At 38.3% G+C, this 25,147-nt stretch overlaps 1 protein-coding gene across 1 annotated transcript in view; it reads left to right on the top strand.

Moving 5' to 3' along the window:
- The first annotated feature begins 3,493 nt into the window (after window positions 1–3,493).
- Window positions 3,494–25,147, top strand: part of LOC141900312 (uncharacterized) — a 33,230-nt gene continuing 11,576 nt past the window's right edge. Inside the window, exons 1-6 of the mRNA XM_074787142.1 lie at window positions 3,494–3,608; window positions 7,692–8,401; window positions 9,314–9,346; window positions 14,266–14,500; window positions 15,526–15,567; window positions 15,645–15,957. Of these exons, the coding sequence (XP_074643243.1) occupies window positions 7,700–8,401; window positions 9,314–9,346; window positions 14,266–14,500; window positions 15,526–15,567; window positions 15,645–15,957 (1,325 nt within the window). The 5' untranslated portion in view covers window positions 3,494–3,608; window positions 7,692–7,699. The remainder of the gene's footprint in view (window positions 3,609–7,691; window positions 8,402–9,313; window positions 9,347–14,265; window positions 14,501–15,525; window positions 15,568–15,644; window positions 15,958–25,147) is intronic.

Genomic DNA, 25,147 nt, shown 5'->3' with positions numbered 1-25,147 from the left:
ATTATTTTTCCTAGTTAAGACGCATCAGTTTATCGTTTCGAATTGAATGGAGTTCCATTTGTAACTACAATTGTCTCATGTTGTTAAGGTCGGTTCGGACAAGATTGTTCCAGGCGCGGATCCAGGGCCATACAGTGACTACAGCACAGTGAAAAAAGGCACCAATTTAGGGAAAGGGCCAGTATTAATGCCCAGCGAGTGAGTTTGTGTTTGAGTGCCATTCATTGGTATCATGCCACTAAAATTGCCTTCACATTCAATTTGCTTATGCCTTGTTTTAGATTTTTGGCGAAATTTGCCCTTTTTCGATTAAATTTATAGAGCAACAATAATGTCTCTTTTAGAATAGTGCCCCTTTAAAAACATTTTGAATTAGACAGACTGCCTTAGATTGCCTTTTATGATTTTGGGCAATTTATTTCATTCTCATTTTGCTTTAGGCCTAGTACAGAAAAGCAATTATTTTTTTTATGGCGCACTTTGTTTTTATTTACTTTTTCCTCTTTTTTACTTTTTCATCATACCTATTCCGTTCACTCATAAAATTATAATATTATTGACGTGTGTTTTGGAATTTTTCCTGGCCAAGTACCGGCAGGCACGGGGTATACATCATCGGAAAAGGATGAAAAAAAATGAACCGATCTTATTCAACCGTCAACTCAGAATAAGTAAGCGGAATGAGGAAAATAGGGCGAAGAATGAAATCATTACAAGCTGAGAAAAATTCGGTGAGCACGCCCTTGACACAAGGCCGGACCCGGCACCTGGAGTCGGGTGCTTTTGGAGGCCGGTTGCGTGGTGCGCTATGCCTGTTGAATGTGGCGTAAAAGACTCGTACCGGTACTATGAACTTTAAAAATGCTCATAGAAAAATAAGGCGGTGATTTTGGTACTCACTTCCGTCACGGCATATCGTCCCCAGATTAATGATAATCTCGATGCGAGCAGCTCTGTCTTCTACATTGACCGTGATGGAGACTTATTTCCCAGTTCCACTGGCGAATTCGTCAAGGTCCATGAAACACGCTCAGTTTGTTGCACATTTAGTTCACCGAGGTCATCGAATCGAATTTGTACAGAACAATCTTGTCAGGCGCGGATTCAGGCGGTAGGCACGTGCAGCAGCTACCGTCGCGAAAATCTCGTGCAGCTCTTTTTTCATGCCCAAAGTAGAAAAGGACACATTTTTACAAGATGAGGTGGATAATTTTGAACAAAAAGCACACAATTCTTCATGATTTGATCTTTATTACCTGGAAACCACATCTCAATGCAGTTAATTTGCTAAAGCACTTCGTGTCAGGACTGCTTGGAAATCGCAGCAAAAAAGCAGATTTTCAATTTCAGAATGCCCTTTTTGATTTCAAAATGCCCTTTTCATTTTAAAATACCCTTTTGTTTCATAATGCCCTTTTTTATAAGTTGTGCTACTCTCGACAGTGGTCCCTGGATCCGCCCTGCTTGTCTAACTCCATTTCACTTAAACTCTCAAGAATCTTGTGAAAAATCAAGATTTCTTTAAGTGAACCTTCGGGGCCTCTTTTCTGCTCAAAACACCAGCAAAGACACCATACGAAGGCTAAAATCAGGAGAATCTTGAATCTATTTTTAGTGACAAAGAAAATTTATTTTTTTAAATCAGGATATGGCTACAACATGTACTAAGGTGAAATTTTAAACCGTCACAAAGGTAAAAACAATAGGCCTCTACTTAAGGCACATAATTTCACAAGCACTAAAGCCTAGCGCACATCGGCACTGCGATTGGAGACAACTAGTTGCTACCGAACGATTACCCCGCGCACATCGAAATCTATACAACCGGTCAGTTGCAGCAACTGCATGGCGCGTGTCGATCGTCGAGATCCAGGAAGAAAGACACTCTAAATATTTGGATGGATATATGAAAGCTGTGGTTACTGGAGTTTGTAATGGGTAGTGTAGTGTGATCTGTGTGCATTTGTGGCCAGCACACAGATCACATTGTTCAATGGGGTTTGGTCCAGGACTCGCGAGATTTTCAACAACACGGAAGTAACGTGTAATAAATGATGACTTGAATTGCATGACTACCTACCACCCCTCATTACTGTTGGAAAACTAAACGTTCGGCACTGACTAAAAATTAGTAATAACATTTTTAGAAATGGCCAGAATTTTAACTTAGGTTCTATCTCATTTTTATTTTACAATTGCGATTGGTATAATTTTTTTTTAAACGGCCGTCAAAGCTTCATGTTTCGTCTGCAATTCACTGCAAATAGTTTCGCAACTACGCACATTTCAGTGTTTTTGGCAGCTGTACACTCAATCGGCACCGTTCGTGACTAGCTTCACTGCGAAATTATCATTAATTAACATCGCCATATCACATCATCAACTTATATTGTGCCTTAAAACCCTAACAGCCGAAATAATTGAAATGCACACACGATTTCTATCATTGAAAATTGAGAGAGTGGCCATGTTTGTGTTTGCTGCTTCGCGTAAATCCCGCACGGTGGCGGAACCGCGCGGAGTGGGGCCGATACGTCCAGAGCGCGCACATCGACGGATATGACTGCGATTGAGTACAACCAGTTGCTCAAAAGTAGAACATGGGCAACTGGCTGGAACTGGAGATAGATCGACGCTTACCAATCGTAAGCTCGCTCACATCGACACATTCAAGCAACTGATCGTATCCAGCCAGTTCCTCTCATGCGCCGAAAACTGCCTTGCAACTAGTTGTCTCCAATCGCAGTGTCGATGTGCGGTAGGCTTTACTTGGGATCGCCAAATACAGTGCTGCATAACTCATTTTGAATCTCGCATATCGGCATTGATGGTGATATCGCACCCATCCCCCAAACAAGAAGTGGCCGAAAAACAATTATAAACTATTTTTAATCGATGTTATGGGAAATTCAAGACGAAAGGAATTTGTGAAAACATATTAAAAAAAAGCGGGTCGGAAAAAGGGCAAACAAATTTTAGGGGAGATGTGCACACGCCACAACACACCCGTCCCGCTCCTGAATGCTCGTTTGGGGTAAATTCTATCGATTTTGATTTAAATTAGGGTGGCACAGCAAAACTGAATAACGCCTTATTTAGTCGGCCCCCCCTTACCGTACTGAGATCTATTGGATTTATTTGAATATTGTCACAGAAAAGCATAATACATACATTCTGCCATGATTTTCTCAGAAAATGAATTCATAGAAGACAACACATGCTGGCTGACGCCGACTCGGGGCACGTCACATATTTATTTATTTTTTCAATTTAACACATCGTTTTAAAGTCACGTTAAAACCAAGTATTGTATTTTAATCTGACATAGCGTGGGTAAAAAGTAATAAGACTTTTCTCTGAGAATAAACACGCAGAAATTTGTTTTTGAAAATCATCTCATGGTCATGAGAAAGGTGTCGAACGTATCGTGACCTAGCCATGTCCGATGCCGTGACCCTGTTTTACACTTTCTCGTTAATGCTCCACGTTTAGGGCTATGCCTACAGCAACTAACGCTGCGCTTCCCTAGCAACTTTGACACTTTGAATTAAAATGTCTATTCAGTCTTCATAAATCTCTCGGGTGATTTTTTCCGTCCTAAAACTCAGGTAATATTTCGTCACATGAAGCTCCGGATTCAAAATCAAAGCTAGATACCTCAATTTTAAATTTACACCCGAACGAAAACTAAAACTACTGTCTGTCACACATGCTCTTCGTGCGACGTTTTGGTTCGTAATTTCGTTAATAATCGGTTGATCTGTAAATATTATGCATCAATTTGTTCAGTAAGGAATTTGCATTCAGAAATAAATCATGAACTGGCATAAATTTGTTTGTGTTTTCATCTATCAGCGATAGTTCACCCAGCATACGCTCGCGTAATGCTGAAAAACGGCTTTTATGGCCCGTCACGTAGCGCCACCTACTGTATTTTGATATGCTAATGAGCAGGTGATGACGTCACTGTAACGTTTCCGAGCGTCCGCGGAGCGGATTTTTCAGCATTACGCGAGCGTATGCTGAGTAAACTATCGCTCATAAATGAAAACAAAAACAACTTTAGTAAAAATTGTTGTTTATTTCTGAATGCAAATTCCTCACTGAACAAATTGATGCATAATAAAGGTAGATAAACCGATTATTAACGAAATTACGGACCAAAACGTCGCACGGAGAGTAGGTGTGACAGACAGTAGGCTATAAGTATAATATTCATCAACAGAACAAGTTGATGCTGACAGTAAACGGAAGAAGAAAAAGAAGACCCCACAGATGCTTGATGTTGAAATTCTCGAAATTGCGACTGGCCCGGCCAATGAAATTTATTGTTTGTTGTTGGATCAAAACACCATAAATATAATGGTGCGGTGTCGAACATTCGCTACAGTTCTAAAAACTAAGTTAATATTACAATCGCATATTTCATCATTTCTACAACGAAGTGGATATTTAGCCGTATATGGCAAAGTATTTTACCGCTATTTTACCGAACATTATAACTATGTATGTATGTGTGTATGTATGTATGTATGTATGTACGTACATACGTACGTATGTAGTGTTAACTAATGAAAGTAACAATAAAATCATTATATTGGGTTTATGGTTAGGGTTTTGATAGGGTTAAGCCGGGCGCACACTAGGCGATTTTTAGTCGCCAGTAGAAAGATTTAAATCGTCGACGATTTTCATGAAAATCGCCGTCCGTCGTCAGCGACCGCACATTAGACGATTTTTATCACCGAATCGCAGGCATCCTCGCTTGCCGGGGCTTGATTCCCGTCCACTGGAGCTCACCCTGGCCGCAAACCCTCATTATCTATAGTATATTACATTGCCCATTTCTTGGCCGGACAGCGTCCACCAGTCTAAATTTCAGTCCACAAATCAGATGCGTGGTAATTATATAGAACAAACCTGCCGGGAAAATTCAATGCATCTGTTTGGTAGATATATAGACTGGAGGGCAATGAGTGTTAACCTGTCCGCCCAAGAAATCTTGGGCTTTTTAACCATTATTATGAAGGGTGTGCGGCCAGGGTTTTTGTTGACGTGAGCCCCGACACGTGGAAATCTAACCCTGACAATTGAGGATAAATCACAGGTCGTGAAGTGGTGCCACATGATTACAAAATGGCCACATTTCATTTTCGGCTATGGGGGGTCACCATTTTATGAATGCACATGATTTCTATACTGGCGCTGATTGGCTGTTTTTGATTGAATTCAAAGCGTTGCGTCGCTACTAGCCGCACACTAGGCGATTTGCTGCCGATCCTCGGCGATCTTGTCGCCAAATATCTAGCATGCTATACTGAGCGATCTTGTCGCCGGCGACAATTTGTCGGCCGACAATGGTTGCCAGTGACCACACTAGGCGATTTCTCGGCGATTTTGTCGCTTACGATTCTATTTGACGATTCTAGGATTCTGCGATCCTCATTATTTGCGATTGTAGCGATTCTACGATTCTAAAAACTAAGTTATGATAATCGCATTTTTCATCATTTCTATGATTCTATTACACGATTCTATGATTCTGCCATCCTCTTACTATTTGCGATTGTAGCGATTCTACCAACTAAGTTATGATAATCGCATTTTTCATCATATCTATGATTCTATTTCACGATTCTATGATTCTGCTATCCTCTTACTATTGGCTATTGCAGCGATTGCATAACTATATATATCAATATATGATATCCCCTAGCTAATGTCAAACTTCAGTCACTTCTATCAATTGTTCTTCAAAGTTCAAATTCACAGGTCTGACCCAGTTCTTAAATCTTTTAACTCATTTATAACTAGCCTTATGTAAATTCGAGTACCTTATGTTATTCTCTTGTAAATACAGTAGACTCCGCATACCTCGGAGTCATACACCTCGGAATATTGCTTAGCTCAGAACAAATCTAAAATATTTTTCTTAATGCAATTATTTCTTAAATGAAAATCTCCGAGTAGCTCAGAGTTGCATACGTCGGAATATCGCATACCTCAGAATGATTTTTTTATAAATTGAGTCCTAAAATCGTGTACCTTGGAAATTCTGAACATCGTCACGACAATATTTTTTCAAAAACGCACCCCTAGCCTACTGCATAACAACTTGAAACAGATTAATCAATACCTGTTCTTGGACGCCACGTGAATCAACATCTGTACTGTGTTACCACGTGTATTGCGATAGATATGCTGATGATCGTAAGAATTGGAAGCGTGCCAGTCGCGCTAGTTCTCAGCTGTCTTTAATACGAATAGTCAATTGAATGGATGTAGGCGGAGCTATAGACTTGTCACTGCACATCAAACCCACGTGTTTTTAAATTCTCTCAACTGGGAAGGAGGCTTTACTTGGTGTACTACAGTACGATGTTTTTATATAAAAGATGACAAGTCAAATCTCCCGGGGGATATGAGGTTTTGATTGAAATAACAATAAAAACCTGGCAGATATGGTACATATACAATGTTTATTCAACATAGATTAGTATAAGAAGGATAATTTGAGCCCACGTGTCAGCAACAATTTTTTTTATGACCAAATTTGCGGACCTTATATACCTCGGAATTCGCATACCTCAGAAAAAATTTTCCAGTCCCAAGAATTCCGAGGTAAGCGGAGTCTACTGTAAATGAATATATTTTCTAATCAATTTCATTTGAATTTTTGTGGTCGGGTTGCGATGTTTTAGTGGTTCGACTTGCACTTCATTTTCCCAGTTTTCTCTGTTATTTGACATAAGATAGCCTTGTAACTTGCTCAGTTAGTCTGAAATTCGTTGCGCTTTCCTGAGTTTGTTAAAAGAAAGAATGAATTTATTTCTGAAAGAAGAAATTGAAGGAATTCTGTAAAAAGATTAAAATTTTCCCTCCTGATATCATATCGGGATATCCCTTGACTTTTCCGTGCCGATATGGCTGTGGTGATCAACCTTTCTGAAAAAGAATTCTTACTCGTTGGTTTACCTTTGTCAGCAGTATGAGGTTGGCATTGAGCCAATTCATGTAAAATCGCGGTACGTTTGTTTATGTGAGAATTTTTTTCATTGGTTCTCGGGTTAAACGACTTAATCGAAGTGATTGATGACATGACGAACCTCCGTCGATGACATGGTCAACTTTGTTTAAATTCGACGAAAAACTGTTTTTGGCGGGAAAATTCTTAGCTCTTGCGCATAAATTGCAAAGTCTCTATGAGCGAATGTGATTGGCTGTTTTTGGGATATACGGGGAATTCCGGGGCTACTAAAATAATTATGGGAAAGCCATTAATGGCGAACGTTTCATTGGACTGGTGCCGTAAATGTGCGAATTAAATTGGTAACTAGACATTTTTTATCATCTTAATCAATTACAATATTGTAGCTGCTGACATGTTCTATGATTGTGGTGAGTTTCAAGGTCATTGGTTATTGTATATGGTCACCAGGGGCATTGAATAGTGAAATTGTTGAGAATTTGAAACCACTGCCCAAGTAGACATGGTGTCCTTGGACCCCTAGTTTTCAAACCTTTTTTTGGGGGTGGGCCTGAAACCCCCGTGGCATGTAGCCCTACCGTACTTAATACTCGAAATATCCCTGACTATCTATAGGTGTCCATCAAAGGCCTATAGAGCTTGGGGATCCAAAAGAAATTCTACATGCATATTCCTTCTAACAATGTTCAGTCTTCGTTTTTAGATGAGAAAATGAATTTGCATCCGAGTATTCCATGGGTTGCTGATGGTTGGCGAGCTAATGGAGGCCCCTTCATGAGTTTTTCAAATACAAGGAAAAACCCTCGCAGCAGACGGTCACCCGGACCTACACTTAGAACAGCGCGATCAAAAGATGATTCTGGGATTGTAAGACAAACATCGCCATCACCACACTCTCAACGCCACGTGAAAAGTGCCACTATAACCGTTAAAGACATAGAGCAATCAGTAACACCGCTTACCACTCCAGTGACAACACCTGTTCATAAGAATGGAATAATCAGTCGATCGTCTATTATCTCGTCGAAAAGATCTCACCCAAATGCATTTCCTAAACGTAGAATTCACAGCGCAGGAACTATAAGGGGTGATATCAGTAATAAAAGTAATAATAACAATGATGATAAGAATGTTCGGCGATTATTCTCTGCGTTATCGCGATCTCGTGTTGAAAATAGCAAGCATTTTCAACCCGATCCCGATTATCGGTTTTTAGACCGGCACGCGCATTGTTTAGGACATGACCATTTGCATGCTCACCTGTTGTGTCGACGTCCACGCGCGATTGGTGATGGTTGCGCCGCACGATCTTGCGGTACCGAGCACACCAGCACGTTTCTTCACACGGCGTCACCAGCATTGCATGAACGCATCGGTATCAGGCGGCGACGACCTAGAACGGCTCCATCAAGTGTAAGTAGGAAATGAGGATTAGGTCATGTTTCCATACCAGGGATGAGAATTTCCCGCTTTTTGGCGGTTTCCTGCTTTTTTGTGATGAGAAATTTAAAAAAACCAAGTTTTCCAAATTGTCCAGGTCCATTGAAAAATTGATGGGGGGGGTGGAAGGTTTGCTGTGTCTGGCATTATGTTTCGGCTCACAAGAGTATTTTAGCATGCTACGGTACATCGCCCAAAGATTTTCGTTATGTGCTACCATCTGGTATTGCCAATATAAACTAACCAAAAAATGTGAAAAAATAACCAGTTCGTGCTGCCATCTAGAATTGAAAAAAGGCTGTTGAGGAAATCATGCTGGGAACCCCCACTTTGAGCTTAGTGCCTATGTTGCAGTTTAGCTGCAATTTCAGTAATTAACAGAAATTTTCATCAAAAGTCCCACTTTTTTCGTAATCCCTGGTTCTCATCCCTGCCATAAGACGAGACGAGTGGTACTATGTAGGTTAACTATTTTGTTTGACGCACTAGCTTTTGCTACTATTGTATAGTAGCTGCTACATAGGCTAAGTAGCGAACGCTTCAGCGTCTAATAGAATAGTTAACCTTACTCATCTCGTATTCATTCTACACCTGGTTCACACAGCTGCTCTACGAAGATTGAAGATTCTCAGTAGTCTGCACCCTTTATCCTGTAACGCTGAAGCAACCTACTGAGTCTTATTTTTAAAGTTTTTCCTCTCCTCAGTACATTAATTATGACTGAAAGACAGGTCATTGACCTATTAGTGTTGAATTTGGATTCTAATGTGATTCTTATTGTAATTCTTGATTACCAGCTAAGATGTAGTACATTTGATTGATTGTATAACGTGATTTGATGTATAATAATAATTTGATGTGTAGGCCAATATTTTTTCGTTACAGAGACAAGACTATGCAGGCCTTCCCTATGGAAAGGTAATTATGGGAACTAGAGAATGGTTTTGTTGATAGGCCCAAAGCTTTTTGTTGTAAGTCCCAGCTATGTGATTATGTTCACTTTTCGTCCTTTCCTTTGTTTGCCATTTTTCATTGAAATTTGTGATGGATATCCTGCGGGAAGTGATCTCTAACACATTCGAGAGGTTTTTGAACTGCCATTCCTCACTCGTAGATGAAAAAAGGTTTTTGATGAAAATATCAACAGCCTAGATAAAAACATCCCATAAAACGCGTATAAATCGCAGTTAAAATGAGTTTATTTCACTCGCAGTAACAGCTTTGTTATGCGCTTGTTCCAAGCGTGATTAAATGCGAGTGTGTACTAGACGCACCTAAATCGCCTCTTAAAAGCCATGACTACAGTCAAATCTTGTTATAACGCCACCAACGACCTGGTTAATTTTGGCGTTTTAACGTGAATGGCAGTATAAAGAAATGCTCGGATGTGATCCCCCAAATAATTCCCAAAAGAATGAAACTACCAAATATGAAAGGTGAAAGACTTAGAATTTTTCGGGCGCTACTTTCGCCTTACTAGGGGGACATTCCCCTCTGTTGGTCTCAGATGAAACTGATGATAGCCGACTCTCAGGATAGACGACATTGTCAATTGACTATTCAAACAGTGAGTGATGGTATAAACGACAACACTATTGTTCGCTAATTGATGAACTGTAAAGGAGCGTTTCATTTTCTCGAAGCATTGTAGGCGGACACTGCAGTTGCTGCTGTGTGTGCGTGTGCGTGTGCATGTGCGCACGCTTGTGTGGTGGTGCGTGCGCGCGCGCGTGGTGGTGCGTGCGCGCGCGTGGTGGTGCGTGCGTGTGTGCGTGCGTGCGTGTGTGTGTGTCATCTGGCACTACACACGCTATACCAGTGACTGCATTACAAATCAATGATCATATAAGCAACAAAGACAGTTTTGTTAATGTGTTTGGGTTGAACACTTAGGCCTCGGTTCCAAATTAAAAAATAAAGATAAATAAAAAGATATTTTGTTGATGCTGTTAAAAGTCATGATTTTGTTTGAGCTGACAAATATCTTGTTATTACAAACGCCATATGGACTTATGTATTGTTTAATTATGATTAAAACATCTAATATTGTAATATTTTAGAAGAGATTTCTGAAGAGAAGTTTGAATATGTTAAGATACAACCATTTTGGTTTACCTTTGTCAGCGATATGATGTTGGCATTGAGCCAATTCATGTAAAATTGTGGTACGTTTTTTTATGTGATCATTTGTTGCATTGGTTCTCAGCTTAAACAAGGTATAATCGATGAGTTAAAATTCTGCGAAAAACTATTTTTGGCGGGAAAATTCTTAGCTCTCGCATATAAAATTGCAATGACCTCGATTGGGGGCGTCGTCTCAACGAGCGAATGGGATTGGCTGTTTTTGGGATATACGGGGAATTCCGGCGCTACTAAAATAATTATGGGAAAGCCATAGAATGGCGTACGTTTCATTGGACTAGGTGCCGTATACGTGCAAATTTCAAATGCTCATTGCTGGATGTAATTATTTCACACATCCGCCATAGGTATTGTTTTATTTTAATACCCAGTGATTGTTTTGATTGACATTGAAGTGTAAGCGAACATTCACTTACATGAGGCCTCCATGTGCGCGCAGAGTGCTACACAACACACACACAAGCTCGTACTACTAAAGGTGATGCTGTAACGCGTGCACGTTTGACATGAAAATAGGCTGAATAATCATAGCAGAAGATGAGTGCTGTGTTTTCTGTTTGATAGAATTGGTAATACATTGTAATTTCTTGTGACCTGAAAATATTAAGCAGCAAACTACAAGTATAGGTCAAGGTCTGAATATTGTAGTCATAAATTCCAGGATTTAAAACGATCTAATCGCCGATTTCTTCTGTTCCAGTATTTTAACTTCCGCGGCCAACATTGGAAGAGGTTTCCAAGGCCCATTATTCAGCCACCCTGTGATATGTGACATCATATGAATTCTAGGCCATCCCATATTAATGGTCTGTTTGCCGTAACCCGACCGACCCAACTTCAAAGGTACCAAGTGAAAACTTTTTTCTGGGATTCTTTGAAATAAATTTTATTTTTTATAAAAACGGCCGACCGACCGACCCCCTACTGCCAACGTATGAGCTACGTGTGTTTGAATTCAAGTGTGCATTGTGTGAAAACATGCCTTGACATGTGGCCTTATTTAAGTTTTCCAGGAAACCGGCAGTGTTCCAATAAGCTACCATTCATTCTCATAGTAACTATATTAAAGCTGGTAACGTAAAAGCATGCACATATGTATATCTTATTTGACTACAAAATGATTCTTTAAGAAAGATAAAATACAATATAAACTTGTGGAACTTTGAAGTCACGAATTAAAAAGATTTTTCAAGCAATGCTCTTATTCCAAACAACCTCTTAGCTTTCAAGGTAAACCACACTTTGCCCATAGGCAATTTATTTTCACTTTCTATGAGTTTTATTGTCGCTGCTTTTATCTGCTTTTAAGAGACATTCAGTGATGTAAGGTATGAATGATGAGATACCTAGTTACTTGAAAAAGTAAGATCTGGAAAATCTCCCCCGTCGCATGTATGAGCATTTGGATACACGTAGCAACGCACTCCCCGGAAACTGACAATTATTAGGCTTCAAGTTATACATGAACCTATTTCTCATGACATGTAGGTACGATGTCCTCTTAGAAAATTGCTTTCTAGTGTTAGCTTTGCGGATGCACCATAATACTTGGTCTTATCCACATTGGAAGTTTTACCTAGGCTGTACCGTATTAGCAATTTCATAAGATACATTTCATATGGGTAAGTTAAACATTGAAATATAGCTGCAAGCAGCGATAACGGGTTTCTGCCATTCTGGATAGAATGTCGTTCAGGGATGCGAGCAAAGATTTCACCCGAAATCAGTTCGTTACATTCCGTTTTTTTGAAAGAGTGCCACCTAGGGGTCAGCTCACAACATGGATATGTTGACCCACATGTGCTACTACGCGCATGTGCTACTACGCGCAAAGTACTCATGTGCCAGGTTTTGGGGGAAATAACATCGAGAAGAACGAAGCTACAGTGTTTTTACCATTCCCTAGTGACAGTTTAAGCGCATATTCGGTTATTATGTCAGTGACAAGTCAAGCGATCAGATGGGGACTGCAATTCACATATGAAATTGACGTCCAATAACCATTATAAAAACATAATCACGAACGGTACCATCACTCCCCATTACAGACTGTCACTGGTCTCTTGCTAGCAATCATTCTTTATCGGTGCAGTGGGTAGGTATGTTCACCTGACTTTGTTCTTCTATGACATTACCATCGCCGCTGCGTCATGATGTGATGAACATGTACAAGGGACCTCCAATTTGTTATGTATGTGATGTATAAACTGACTTTAGACTGTTTAATATCAGCGATAACAAAGTATCACCGAGGCTGACATTTTCTGACGCTAACTAGTATAACCTGCCTTTTGGACGAGACCAATTCAATTCGATTAAGAAAACGCGTACCGGTACAATAAATAAATAAACCGCTGTTGATTTTTAGACTGCTTTTAATAACAGTATGAATAAACTTACTTCACTAACAAGGAAGTACATTTTTAACTTGTGAATGGTCCAACCCCAGTTATTCACAGTAACCTGTGATTTGGATATTCTCGGAGCCTTCCTTCTTTATTTATTTATGAAATAACGTCACAAACTTTCAGATTCGCGCCAGTATGCGTGCCATGATTGATGATTGCTATTTCCACCGGTGTTATCTTTAAGTAACTTCGAGTTTAAAATAGGAAGCACAGTACATCCATAGAAACTACGCGCAGAAAGAGACTGTTATATTATTATCAGTTTAACATTTCATTTCAAAGTTGTTAGTAGTCAACTCTAATAAAAGATGATTTTTATGTGACGAAACTCAGTGGAAAATATGTTAAAATAATAATCAGCAGGAATCCAATAGGGTTTCTGCCGACGCAGCAGAAACCCTAATTATACAATCTGTGTACCTATCCATAGTTTGTGACCATAATCGATTGAAAGTTGTAGCTCATGACATTTCATGATTGTGTTGAGTTCCAAGGTCATTATTTTCAGTACATCTTAACCAGGGGAGTGTGAACAGTGGAATAATGTGGCTCATGACAAATTCTGATTTTGATGGGTTTCAAGGTCACACCGGACGATGATCTCTAGGGTGAGATCGAAACGTCGTGGATTTTATATATTTTAGATTGTCCGAATAAATAAATTTCTTGTTTTTGAATTCTTTAAATTTGTAGATAGTGGATTTTTATCTTATTCAAGGTCATTGTTTACTGTATTTGTTCACCAGGGGTATTGAAATTGTTAAGCATTTCAGGCCAATTCCCAAGTGAGCATGGTGTCCCTAGACCCCAAGCTAGATTTATTATGATTATTTGAAATTACACATTTTCATGATGGATAAATGCTAAGATAGAGATTTTGCATGCATATTTCAAAAGAAATTGAAAGTTCCATGGATTTGTTTGTGGTAATACTTCAATGTCTTGTCTTATTTCAATGATTTCTAATAATTTCTGTGTGCTAGACTATTATAGAATATTTACATCATATGGGTTTCACAATGTGTTTGTTATCCCTATTAAAGAAATGAAGTTTTCCCTATTTCTTGCTAAACAGTCCACTCTGTAGCTTTGATGATTTAAACTATGCTTCAAGAAATATACGATGTGACAATTATTTGATATTCACTAAATTTTGATATCTTCCTGGTATTATTCTTCATTAAATGTTAATCTACTTCATGGACCACCTTATAGCCTATTAAAACTTAGTGCTGAGCCATATACAGGAACTGATACACAAAAGTTATATTTATTTTTTTTTCTTAGTTGGTGCGTGGAAGAGTTGTGCACTTCTGTAATTTTGTTCGTCCTGTTGAGCTTCACTCACATACATCTTCACCAAAGCCTCCATCATCGCGCTGTTCAGAGCAAGATGATGACCTAGGAGTTGACCTAGATGAGATCGTTATTTCCGATGAACAACTATCACAGATGTCACTTTCTGATGATGTGGAATCACAGGCTGAAGCTGAAGAGTCGGGGCACGTTGAGGAAATCATTGGTGTGTAGTTGATATCATATACTTTTACCCTGAGCTGCTGGGGCTATTTGGCCAGTAAGTCTTGATGCTATCAGGTTTCGATCCCTGCCAAGGGAGGATGCATTAATGCATATGGATAGTTTTGTATAGTCAACTTCGGTTAATCCTCCTTGATTATTAAACCTGTTTAAATGCTTATCCCTTGTATATACAGCGGAACCTGGTTCTAACGAACCGCTGGGGGAAAAACAAAAAGTTCGTAATATCCGATCGTTTGTTAGATCCGTTTCACATCATTTAGGCCTATATCACACCGAATGATGATGATAGTCGATCACAATCATTTAAGTGTTTATCATTGTCATAAAGTCATTGATATTTATTCATTTACAAAGTCAATAAATATGCAAATGACTACATCACTTAATAGTGCGAATGGATACCGGTGCCGAGAGGCGCAAAAACAGCAAAATCATTTCCAGAGAAATCACTTTGTCAATACTTGATTGTTAGGAGAGTCATACTGATTAATACAACTGATTACCAGCTTCGGTTCAATCATTTTTAGCCCACTTCGGACTTAAGGTCCCAGCGGGTTTGCATTCACTTTTCATCCATCTGTCCATTCGTCTGTGGATGGAATCCAGTAATTTTGGTATGTTTTGAAGAAGCTTTGAGGATTGGCTTTAGCTTAGTGAGTTCGAATCCCTTGAGGGGAGTTGTATATTGAATTATATACAATTTGCCTATTTATATTGGTACCTATGGATAGTTTTTAACCAAGATCAAGTGCAAAGTTGTAGCGTATAACATATTGCATTATTGTCTTTGAGTTTCGAGGTCATTGGTTTTTGAATATGGTCACCAGGGGGCATTAAATAGCCTAATAACTTAGTATTTTCATATATTATTGGTACCTATGCATATTTTGCTACCACAAACAATTGCAAAATTGCAGCTCGTGACATGTTCTATTATTATGAAGAGTTTCCAGGTCATCAGCAGATGAGGACCCCCATAAATTTTGATGATCATTATTTTTTCAGAGGTAATTGTGAAAAAACCTGCTCCAAAACAACCAGTTCCAGGTAAGAAAATTCTTAACGGCTGAAATCAGGATGAACAATTCGCGCCAACTAGTAAATATGGGATGATATTTTTGTAGGACTAAAAATTGGCAAGAAGTCAAAACCACCTTTGGAACCCATGAAAGTTTGGCAGGATGAGGTGAAGCCATCCCCACCCAAAGAAAAACCTGTTATCCCAGTTGTTGCCCCTCCAGCTGAACCATGGGTCCAACCAAGTATCCCAACACCGAAACAAGAACTGGTGAAACAACCACTGCCACATCCAGTGCAAGCTGAGAAACCAGCTATACGTCCTTGTTTGCGTCTAGAAAACAAACGACCTACCTCACCTAAACGAGTGATAATTAGTCTACCTAAGAGACAATCATCTTTATTAAATATGAATAAGTGGTAAGTTTCACATTTTCTAAAATTGATCAAATATGCATGTGCTCAAGATGATTTCATTTTCTTTTAAGAACCATTTTGGAATACCTGCTACTTGGCAGAAAACCCGATTGTTATTCTATGGAGTATCCTTGTTGTTCCTTTTCCACATTTTTCGTTGATGAACCAAAAAAGGTGGAAAAGAAATAGTATAAACTTTATGAAATGTTTCTCCTATCAAATTTGACTTCAAGAGGTGACAGCTTCTAGATGATAGAAAATTGATTCTGACAGAAATAAAACAGTCTCTCTGAACGAGTGGATTCTATGCGTGTACTGTCTAATTCTAAACAAGAAAATTACTGAAAAAACTGATTGGAAATGTAGCACCGCTATGAGTATGTATTTATGCCATAAAACATTGGTGGTAGATGTTTGGGTGTGACTTCTTGAGTGAATGAAAAAAGGATGGATCCAAAAGTCATTGAATTTGGAGTCATTTGAAATAGTGTTAACCCGTTCAATTTCGAAAGCTCCGTGGATGGTCAACTTAGTTTAAGTTCTTGGTAAAATTGTTTTTGGCAGGAAGTTTTATTAGCTCTCGCATATGAAATTGCAATGACCTTGATTGGGGGGGGGGGTCATCTCTACAAGTGAATTTAATTGGCTTGAAAATACTTAGCAGCGAACTATTGTTTCGCTCAGGGTATCAATTGAGGTCAATATTTTAGTTATTAAATCCAGGGTTTGAAATGATCCACCTACATACGCCGATTTTAGCCCACTTGGGACTTAAGTCCCAGCCAGCTATTACATTCACTTTTCGTCCGTTCGTTCGTCCGTCCGTAGACGGAATCCAGTTATTTTGGGAAGTTTTGAAGACGCTTCAATCTAATATCTTGATATTTGGGTTACACATGTATGTACCCTAGACACATCTTCAGCCCAAAAACTGGCCATGTCAGAATCAAGATGGCCGACTGGCAGCCATTGTTGCTCGCCAAAATCAGCACTTTTTACACATTTTTGAACTTTATGAGGGAAATTTTGAAGACGCTTTTATCAATTACCTTTATCTTTCATATGTATTTGAATCCTGCAAGGGCCCATCAGCTTAAGAAAAATTGGGTCGATCGGACTCAAGACGGCCGTCCCATGACCTTTTTAGTGCCCAAAAATGTCAATTATGGCCCTGATTCTGAGTCCTGTAGTTTCCTACTGGTTAGCCATTTCTCATTGCAATTTGTGGTGGGTATTCTTTGGAAAGGGATGTTTAATGCCTGAGACAGGTATTTTGGATCAGCCAATTATGGCGCAATTGGCGGCCATCTTGCTGTCATCAGTACTCATTCATAGGTGGGAAAATGTTTTTCCACATTATATTGATACCGAAGCATATTGTGTTACCACAATCAATTGGAAAGTTGTAGCTCAATACATGTTCTATGATTTAGGTGAGTTTCAAGGTCATTGCTTTTTGTATATGGCCACCAGGGGGCATTGAATAATACAATAACTTAGTATTTCTTTATTATATTTGTACCTACGCATATTTTGTTACCACAATCAATTGCAAAGTTGTAGCTCATGACATCGTCTATGATTGTGGTGAGTTTCAAGGAAATTAGTTATTCTATATGGTCACCAGGGGCGTTGAATAGTAGAATTACTTATAATTATTAGAATTATTTCCTTATTAGATTGGTACCTAGGGATATTTTGTTACCCTTATCAATTGCAAAGTTGTAGGCCATGTCATGTTCTATGATTGTGGTGAGTTTCAAGGTCATTGGGTTTTGCAAATGGTCACCAAGGGGTGTTGAATAGTAGAATAACTTAGTATTTCCATATTAATTTGGTAACGAGGCATATTTTGTTATCACAATAAATTATAAAATCATAGGGGGCGTTGAATATTGAAATTGTTAGATTGTCGAGCATTTTAAACCACTGTCCATGTGGGCATGGTGTCCCTGGACCCCTAGTGTATATGGCCACCAGGGGGCGTTAATACGATAACTTAGTATTTCTATATCATATTTGTACCTATGCATATTTTGTTACCACAATCAATTGCAAAGTTGTAGCTCATGACATGTTCTATGGTTGTGGTGAGTTTTAAGGACATTGGTTATTCTATATGGTCACTTGGGGGTGTTGAATAGTAAGAATAACTAAGTATTTCCTTATTCTATTGTTACCTAAGCATATTTTGTTACCATGATCAATTGCAAAGTTGTAACTCATGATATGTTCTATGATTGTGGTGAGTTTCAAGTTCATTGGGTTTTGCATATGGTCACCAGGGGGCATTGAATATTGAAATGGTTAGATTGTTGAGCATTCGAAACTCCTTCCCAAGTGGGCATGGCTTGCCTGGACCCCTACCGGTAGTTGACCGTACCAGTGAGTTAGCTTCCGTGGCCCTACTTTGGAAGAGGTTGCGAAAACTTTCAATATTTAGTCACCCATTCGAATTTTATCTAAATATTTTTAGGACGACAGTACATAGTACACGTCACATCAAACGATTACGTCCGTTTAACGCCACGTACGTGTCTGAAACAGTTGCTTAAATATGAAACATAGAATGTTGAGTTCGTATATGGTGAATTTTTGTTACTTGGTTAATTACATATTGCCGAAATAATAGTCCGCGCTTAAAATGGTGCCACGCATACATTTTTTAAATAGCCCGCGCTTAATACAGTGCCACGCATTCATTTTTGAAATAGCGCTTCACATAGTCCGCGCTTAAAATAGTGCCATGCATACATTTTTGAAATAGCGCTTTACATAGGCCTATCCTCTGATTTAGTTGTTTGTTTCCGTATATAGATATCAGGAGATTTATTTTGTCATTTATTGCACGAAAGTTCGGTATAATTATTGCAACAATGGGAACGTATGGACCAACACAGCATGGCACCTAGAAATTGGAAACATCCTAATGTCCTTAAGTTAGCAGCTTTTTGCCCACTTGGGTCATAGCCCTAGCACCCATATAGTATATAGGCCTATTGGAATCAGATTGTGTTTCCATATACATATGTAGCCATACACCTCAATCAATTGCAAAATTGTAGCTCATGAGATGTTTGATGATTGGATGAGTTCCAAGGTAATTGGTTTCGATATATGTTTACCAGGGCGCATTGCATATTGAAATGGTCAGATATACGTGGGAGACCATTAAATGTCCTACTCCATAATCAATTGTAATGGTGGGGTCAGACCTGACTACGACTAGGCCTACATATTTGGGAGTAGCCTAATTTCACTTGTTTTTAAGAACTATAAGGCTAGTTCAGGGGCAGATCTAGGATTTTGCATGTGGGGTGCTCTGCTGGTCATTCTCTAGAAAATCTTGTTAAAGTAGTCTCATTTTCATGCATTCCGAGCCTTTTTAGGGTGCTCTTGCACCTAAAGCACCTCCCCTGGATCTGCGCCTCGTGGTTAGAATATCAAAATATTCTCAAAATCAGAATCTGATATTTTGTGAAAACAGCTACGATTAGAGATATCAGGTTGCCTGGTCTGTAGGGTTAAAATGTCTGGCTGAAGATCTACTAACTCTGGAATACCTCAAATACGTAAATTATGTATGATCATGTAATTAAGACTTTCTTACAATAATGTACAGTACCGGGTTATTTAATTACATCAAATCAATATACTTTCAATTCCTTTAATAAGCTCTCACAAGGAAGATTGATTTTTTTATACAACCTATACTCGATATACAACAGACAACATCTACGATATCAGCATTGTTTTTACGAGAATTTTGTCTTCCCTATGCTAGTGCAGGTGGTGGTAGAATAATACAATTTCAAAGACAAAAATAGGAAAATGAGATTAATTGTACACTTTAGGACATTTCTTTTCTTAACGTGCGAGCGGTGTGAGCGAGTGGATAGAGCGTTCGACTCTGGGAAGCTAGGTCGTGGGTTCGAACCCCATACATTACCGTAGTGTCCTTGAGCAAGACACTGATCCTCATCACCTCTCTCCACCCAGGGGTAAATGGGTACTTGGCCAGATAGATGACTCCTGAGCGCCTAGCAGCTGCTCGGATATTACTTCTCCCCAGGGAGAGATAACTGATCCATGAATAGAGTTAAAGGCTAGGGGTTATAATACCAAATTTGGAGCACACTTGAACAGACTCTAGTTTGGATACCATATCATAGTTGGCTACCTGTTGGCCACTTTTGATCAGATAAGTTCTGCAAGAAGAAATTTCTTAAGGCTTTACCATTTTTTTCATAAGTTGATATTCCTTTGTTAAATATTTCTATTGCCTGAGGGTTAGCTAGCATAGCACTAGTGAAATGAATATTTCATTCAGTGTGTAAAAAACAGATTTGATTTGATTTTTGATTTGTAACTTGGTTGGAAAGTTATGGTTTAAAGTGATTTTCAGTAATGGCTGTGGCAGCCATATTGAAATTGGCCAAATTGTTGGTGATATCTGAATAGGGTTTTATCTGATAGTTTAACCATGATTTAGTAGGTACAGGCGTTGTTTTTACTAGCCTAGGTTACTTTGTTGCAAAATCATGGTTGGAAATGTGATTTTCAGTAGTGGCAGTTATGGCCATTTTGAAAAGCTGCCATTTTTCAAATGTAGGGGTCATCTCGGTTGTGCCTTTAGATTAACTTTTTCCTATCACCTTAAGGTAATTCTATACCAATTGTGAAGTCAGAACTTCAGACACCCACTTATACAGTTTTTGATGCATTTCTGCAGTTTTTTGGATGTCATTGCCTAGCAACTGACAACAATGATAATCTAAGTGGTGTAACAAGATTTCAGACATTCGATAATGTAAGATCTTTGGACTAAATAAGAAAATCTTATAGTTATTTTTGTATATCGTATTTATGATTTCTGAGAGAAAGACATGTCTTAGGTGACATGTATGAACAAAATGACAATATAAAGCATAGCAACTTCAGTGCCCCTAAAGGTGAAAAAATTGAACCCCAGAGTGGCAACAGGCAGTAGATATGGTTGTATGATGCATGCACACTTGCCACAGCTCCCTTTGCTGAGCGCATTTTTCGGCTAGCGTGCGGGTGCGCCTATACTCTTTGCTAAATACGTATGAACTTAGCGCAACGCAAAATGTACTCCTGTGCGTGCACCTTTGGCAGGTCTGTGTTTGGTATGCATTGTTCTAATCAATATAAAGTCACAAAAGTTGCAAAATGCACAACTGTAGTAAGATCTATTTTACTCTCTTGCTCCTTATGCATTAGGTACATTGACAGGCGCTTTCGAAGCAAATTTTGATTGCCGTGGCCAATGGCCGATTTTTGACAGGTTCTAATATTGCGCGACAAATTTACTTCAATTTCGTCAAAAACATAGTACTGATATAGAAAGAAAAACGTCATTCTGTAATTATTGCCGCGGCTTTCGTCGCTGCAGTTCCAATGCCACTGATCGATCCTGCACAAGCGTGTATAGTTGTGTAGAATACTAAAATGCTAACTTCAGTGAGCACTGAAACGACTAATTTTGCTGAGGTACTGTGCTAAAAAATTTGCTTAAAAATCGATAACAAGAGGGTTAATTCAATATAATACAATACATTGTATTTTATTAATTTTTACCAGAAAATATTACGTACAATATAATATATACAAATGTAGGTAACATGGTTCCCACAGAACAGCATCTTCACCAGTTAAGAGATTTGAACCCACTACGCTAAAGCTGTTCCCCGAACCCCTTGACCTCACGAGTCGTTGGAATCGTTACTAGCCAACCAGAATACGGTTTTACCAATCACTGCGCTTGTAACAAACAACAATAGGCTTCTGTTGGTTTTCCCGTTAAATGGACCAATCAGCAAACGTTTTACCGAACAAGTATGTATTTCGCAAATCCATATATGACGTCATGCGCAACAGCGCCAGTAGTAAAATCACGCTTCGTGAGGCAAGGGGGCTGGTGGAAGCGAGTTCGGGAGTGATACCGGACCCCTGGCAAGCGAGGATGACAGAACTGGGAAATTGTGAAAAACTAGGGGATTTTGAAACACTAATTCCCAGTTTGGAAATATATGGGAAATTCATCTACATCTACAAGGGCAATTTTCTTCAGCAATTTCCCTTGCAAACCAACCAGCAACCACTAAAAGGTTGACTGCAGCATGATGATATATGAAACTGAGGGAACCATGAGTAAATATCCCTAGGCCTTGATTCTACGAGTTGATTGATTGAATTCAATCATTTACAATCATATAAACTGAGTTCTATGGTAGAATTAAACTACTGGGTCCAGTTCCACAGTTCCGAGTTAAGATTTAACTCTGAGTTAAGTCATTGAAAATGAACTAACTTTAACTCAGAGTTAACTCTAATTCACAACTATGGAACTAGGTCCTGGTGAATTATGAGTGGTCACTGAAAACGAATTATTTTCATTCAAAGAGGAATCTATCTTGATTTTAAGAGCACTTGCTGATGTGTGGGGAAATCGATTTATTACTTTTTGCGTTATTTTGGACAAAATTCTGCTTACATACCGACAAACAGACAGATGAACATCCGCAAAATATAACCTCAGGGTTCGAATTTCACGACGGCAATCGACGGCTTTTGCCGATGATGTATTTGTACATAGCCATTGACGTATCTTTGAGAAATTATAGATTATTAGAATATAACTATGTTATAAGTTCTTTCAATAATTTAGTAATCAATTATTCAATTTTAATCACATATCATTATGAACTGACCCAACTCTAATGATTTCATTTTAGTGTTTAATTTTTACAAATATTGTTGACAGTATTATAATTTATTTTATATATTTTTTATATATATTTAAATGTTTAAGTCAAGTAATCAAATAACATTGACTCTCATATAGAATTAGTTTTCAATTTTCATGGAATACATATTTAACGGGGTATTGTTTTCAAGATAGGCACTTGCTGTGGTGAGAGCTAGACTTGCTATGGATCGTTTCTGCCATCCACAGCATTTCTGAAAGCAACTTGCTGTGGAGGACAAATTCTGAAATTCAAACCCTGAACCTCCGTGGTGGAGACGATAATTATCAGTTCATTCAAGTTTGCTAGGTACCACCCAATAACTCTAATTTGATTGCTTAAAAACTGGATTTGGGGCATTTTTACTGAGGGAATGTTTACCTGTTACCAATATATGCACATTATACGCTATGCAGGCCCTGGGAAGCCTACAGGCTTTAAAAGGCCACTTCCACGTACATGAGATTTTTTGCTCCACTTACAATGACGACAATATTTATAATTGTAACAACGAAGGAAATGCAGTTATTATCGGCATTGCGTATAGTGATGTTAAATTCCTAATTCCCACAGTAATTCTCCCCTTCACAATTCATTCAATGCCAACAGTTTGTTTGAAAATTGATCACCGATATAAAACAAAAGGTTATGATTCCTTCAACCATGGCAATGAAAGAGAGTTTTGTTCACTTTCACACAATCAAACCAGTTTTGCCATAAGAACCAAATAAACCCTATCAGTCAATTATCTTTACACATAATAAAAGCCTTTTCTTTTCCGTGTATTCGTTTGCCTGCGTTGATTTATTCAATTTATAAGTACTCGTTGAGAAGTCATTTCGTATTGTTCATAAAGATATTTCATTCAAAAACGGTCTAGATTTCTATACGTGCGATATATACCTGATATATACTTTAAAGACTATGATTTGCCGTGGGTGTGTTTTGAAGCCATCAGTATTGATGGCAGGCGCCCTTTTAAGACTGATATTTACTACATTTGATAGCGGTGTAAAAATTGGCTCTATGTATGGCAATGCGTACTTGTATAAATAGATTGAACTGGATTACACGTGAATTCACCTACCAACTGATTTCATTCAAATTTTGGCAATTAAAGCGTACTTTAAGTCGGGGCATGAACCAGCGTCGTAAATTTATCATAAGGATTTCGGTTTGTACATTCAAACAGTCAGAAGACAAAAATTGAAATTTTGAAAGCAAACTGTGGAACCAGGAGGCTAGACGCTTCGAAGACAGGACTAGTTGCATGCTTGTCGATTTGGAGTTTGAAAAGAACTTATACTTGGACTAGGAAATTTTTTTCTACTTTTAGAGTTTTGAAACATTTTACTCACATGCGGAGCTGGGTTCAGATTTGAAATTAGTTCTAATTTCTTTTGTTACAGTTTAACCCTAGAGTCAAATATAAACCCATAACTGCTGATGTAGCTCCTGTTTTTTTGTGTTCGGTGGATGTCGTTGGATTGATATCTTGTTATAACTAAAACTTCAGATAGACCGATAGCGATTTGATGTTTTCTCTGGTGTTCATTTCCTAATTTCAATCATCCGGAATTGATTGAAGATGCTATAATTATTTATCAACTTTTATGGATATGCCTTCTGTGAAATTTGTTTAGATTCAAACGTCCAATTCAACTGGAACATGGGGTAAGTAGATATGTATGGAAATGTTGAGTATCTGACAATGAAAAAATAATCGAAAAGAGACCCTTATTGAATGGAATAATTAGTATGACATGGCTAACTAAATATTTACAAACTTCAATGAAATCGGTTCCACATTTTACTCCAAAGATAAAGAAATGGGGTAATAAACTAATTCAAGTTTATTGACGTAAATCCAACCAAGAAGTTAGTCATGTATCATGTTACTCAAAAACAGAATTAAAAGAATATCAGATTAGAATCAAAGAATTAAAATTACTACAACATTTCTCAATTGACAATGGTCTGTATGTAGTATGTAGAACAAGCATTATGCAGGCACGTTGGTAGTAATTTTTGATAGCCACAGCAAATTGCCGATTTTTTACAGTTTTAAATGTATTCAAAGAAAGAAAAATATCAGTCAGTGAATTATTGCTGTGGCTTTCGCTGCTGCAGTCGTGGCACTTCCAACACCACTGTTATGTCGCTGTAATTCTTTGATTCAAAATTTTCATAATTTGTTTTTAATTCTGTTTTATATTCTAGTATAAGGTTGGACGATTTTGATTATTTGAAAAAAAGCTGATACATTAGGGCTTTTCCAATAAAGTCTCTTTTCATTTGAATTGTTGGATCCTTTCTATTTTAACATAAAAACATATGATATCTACGGATACAACATTCATTATGCAATTTTACCTGTCTGCAGCTGAGAAAAAATATTTTCATTTAGCTATGTTAAATACTTA

The sequence above is a fragment of the Tubulanus polymorphus genome, chromosome 2, assembly GCF_964204645.1.
Source record: "Tubulanus polymorphus chromosome 2, tnTubPoly1.2, whole genome shotgun sequence".
Taxonomy (NCBI): Eukaryota; Metazoa; Nemertea; class Palaeonemertea; order Tubulaniformes; family Tubulanidae; genus Tubulanus; species Tubulanus polymorphus.
The sequence above is the reverse complement of the archived record's forward strand: the minus strand, read 5'-3'. Positions and strand labels throughout refer to the sequence as shown.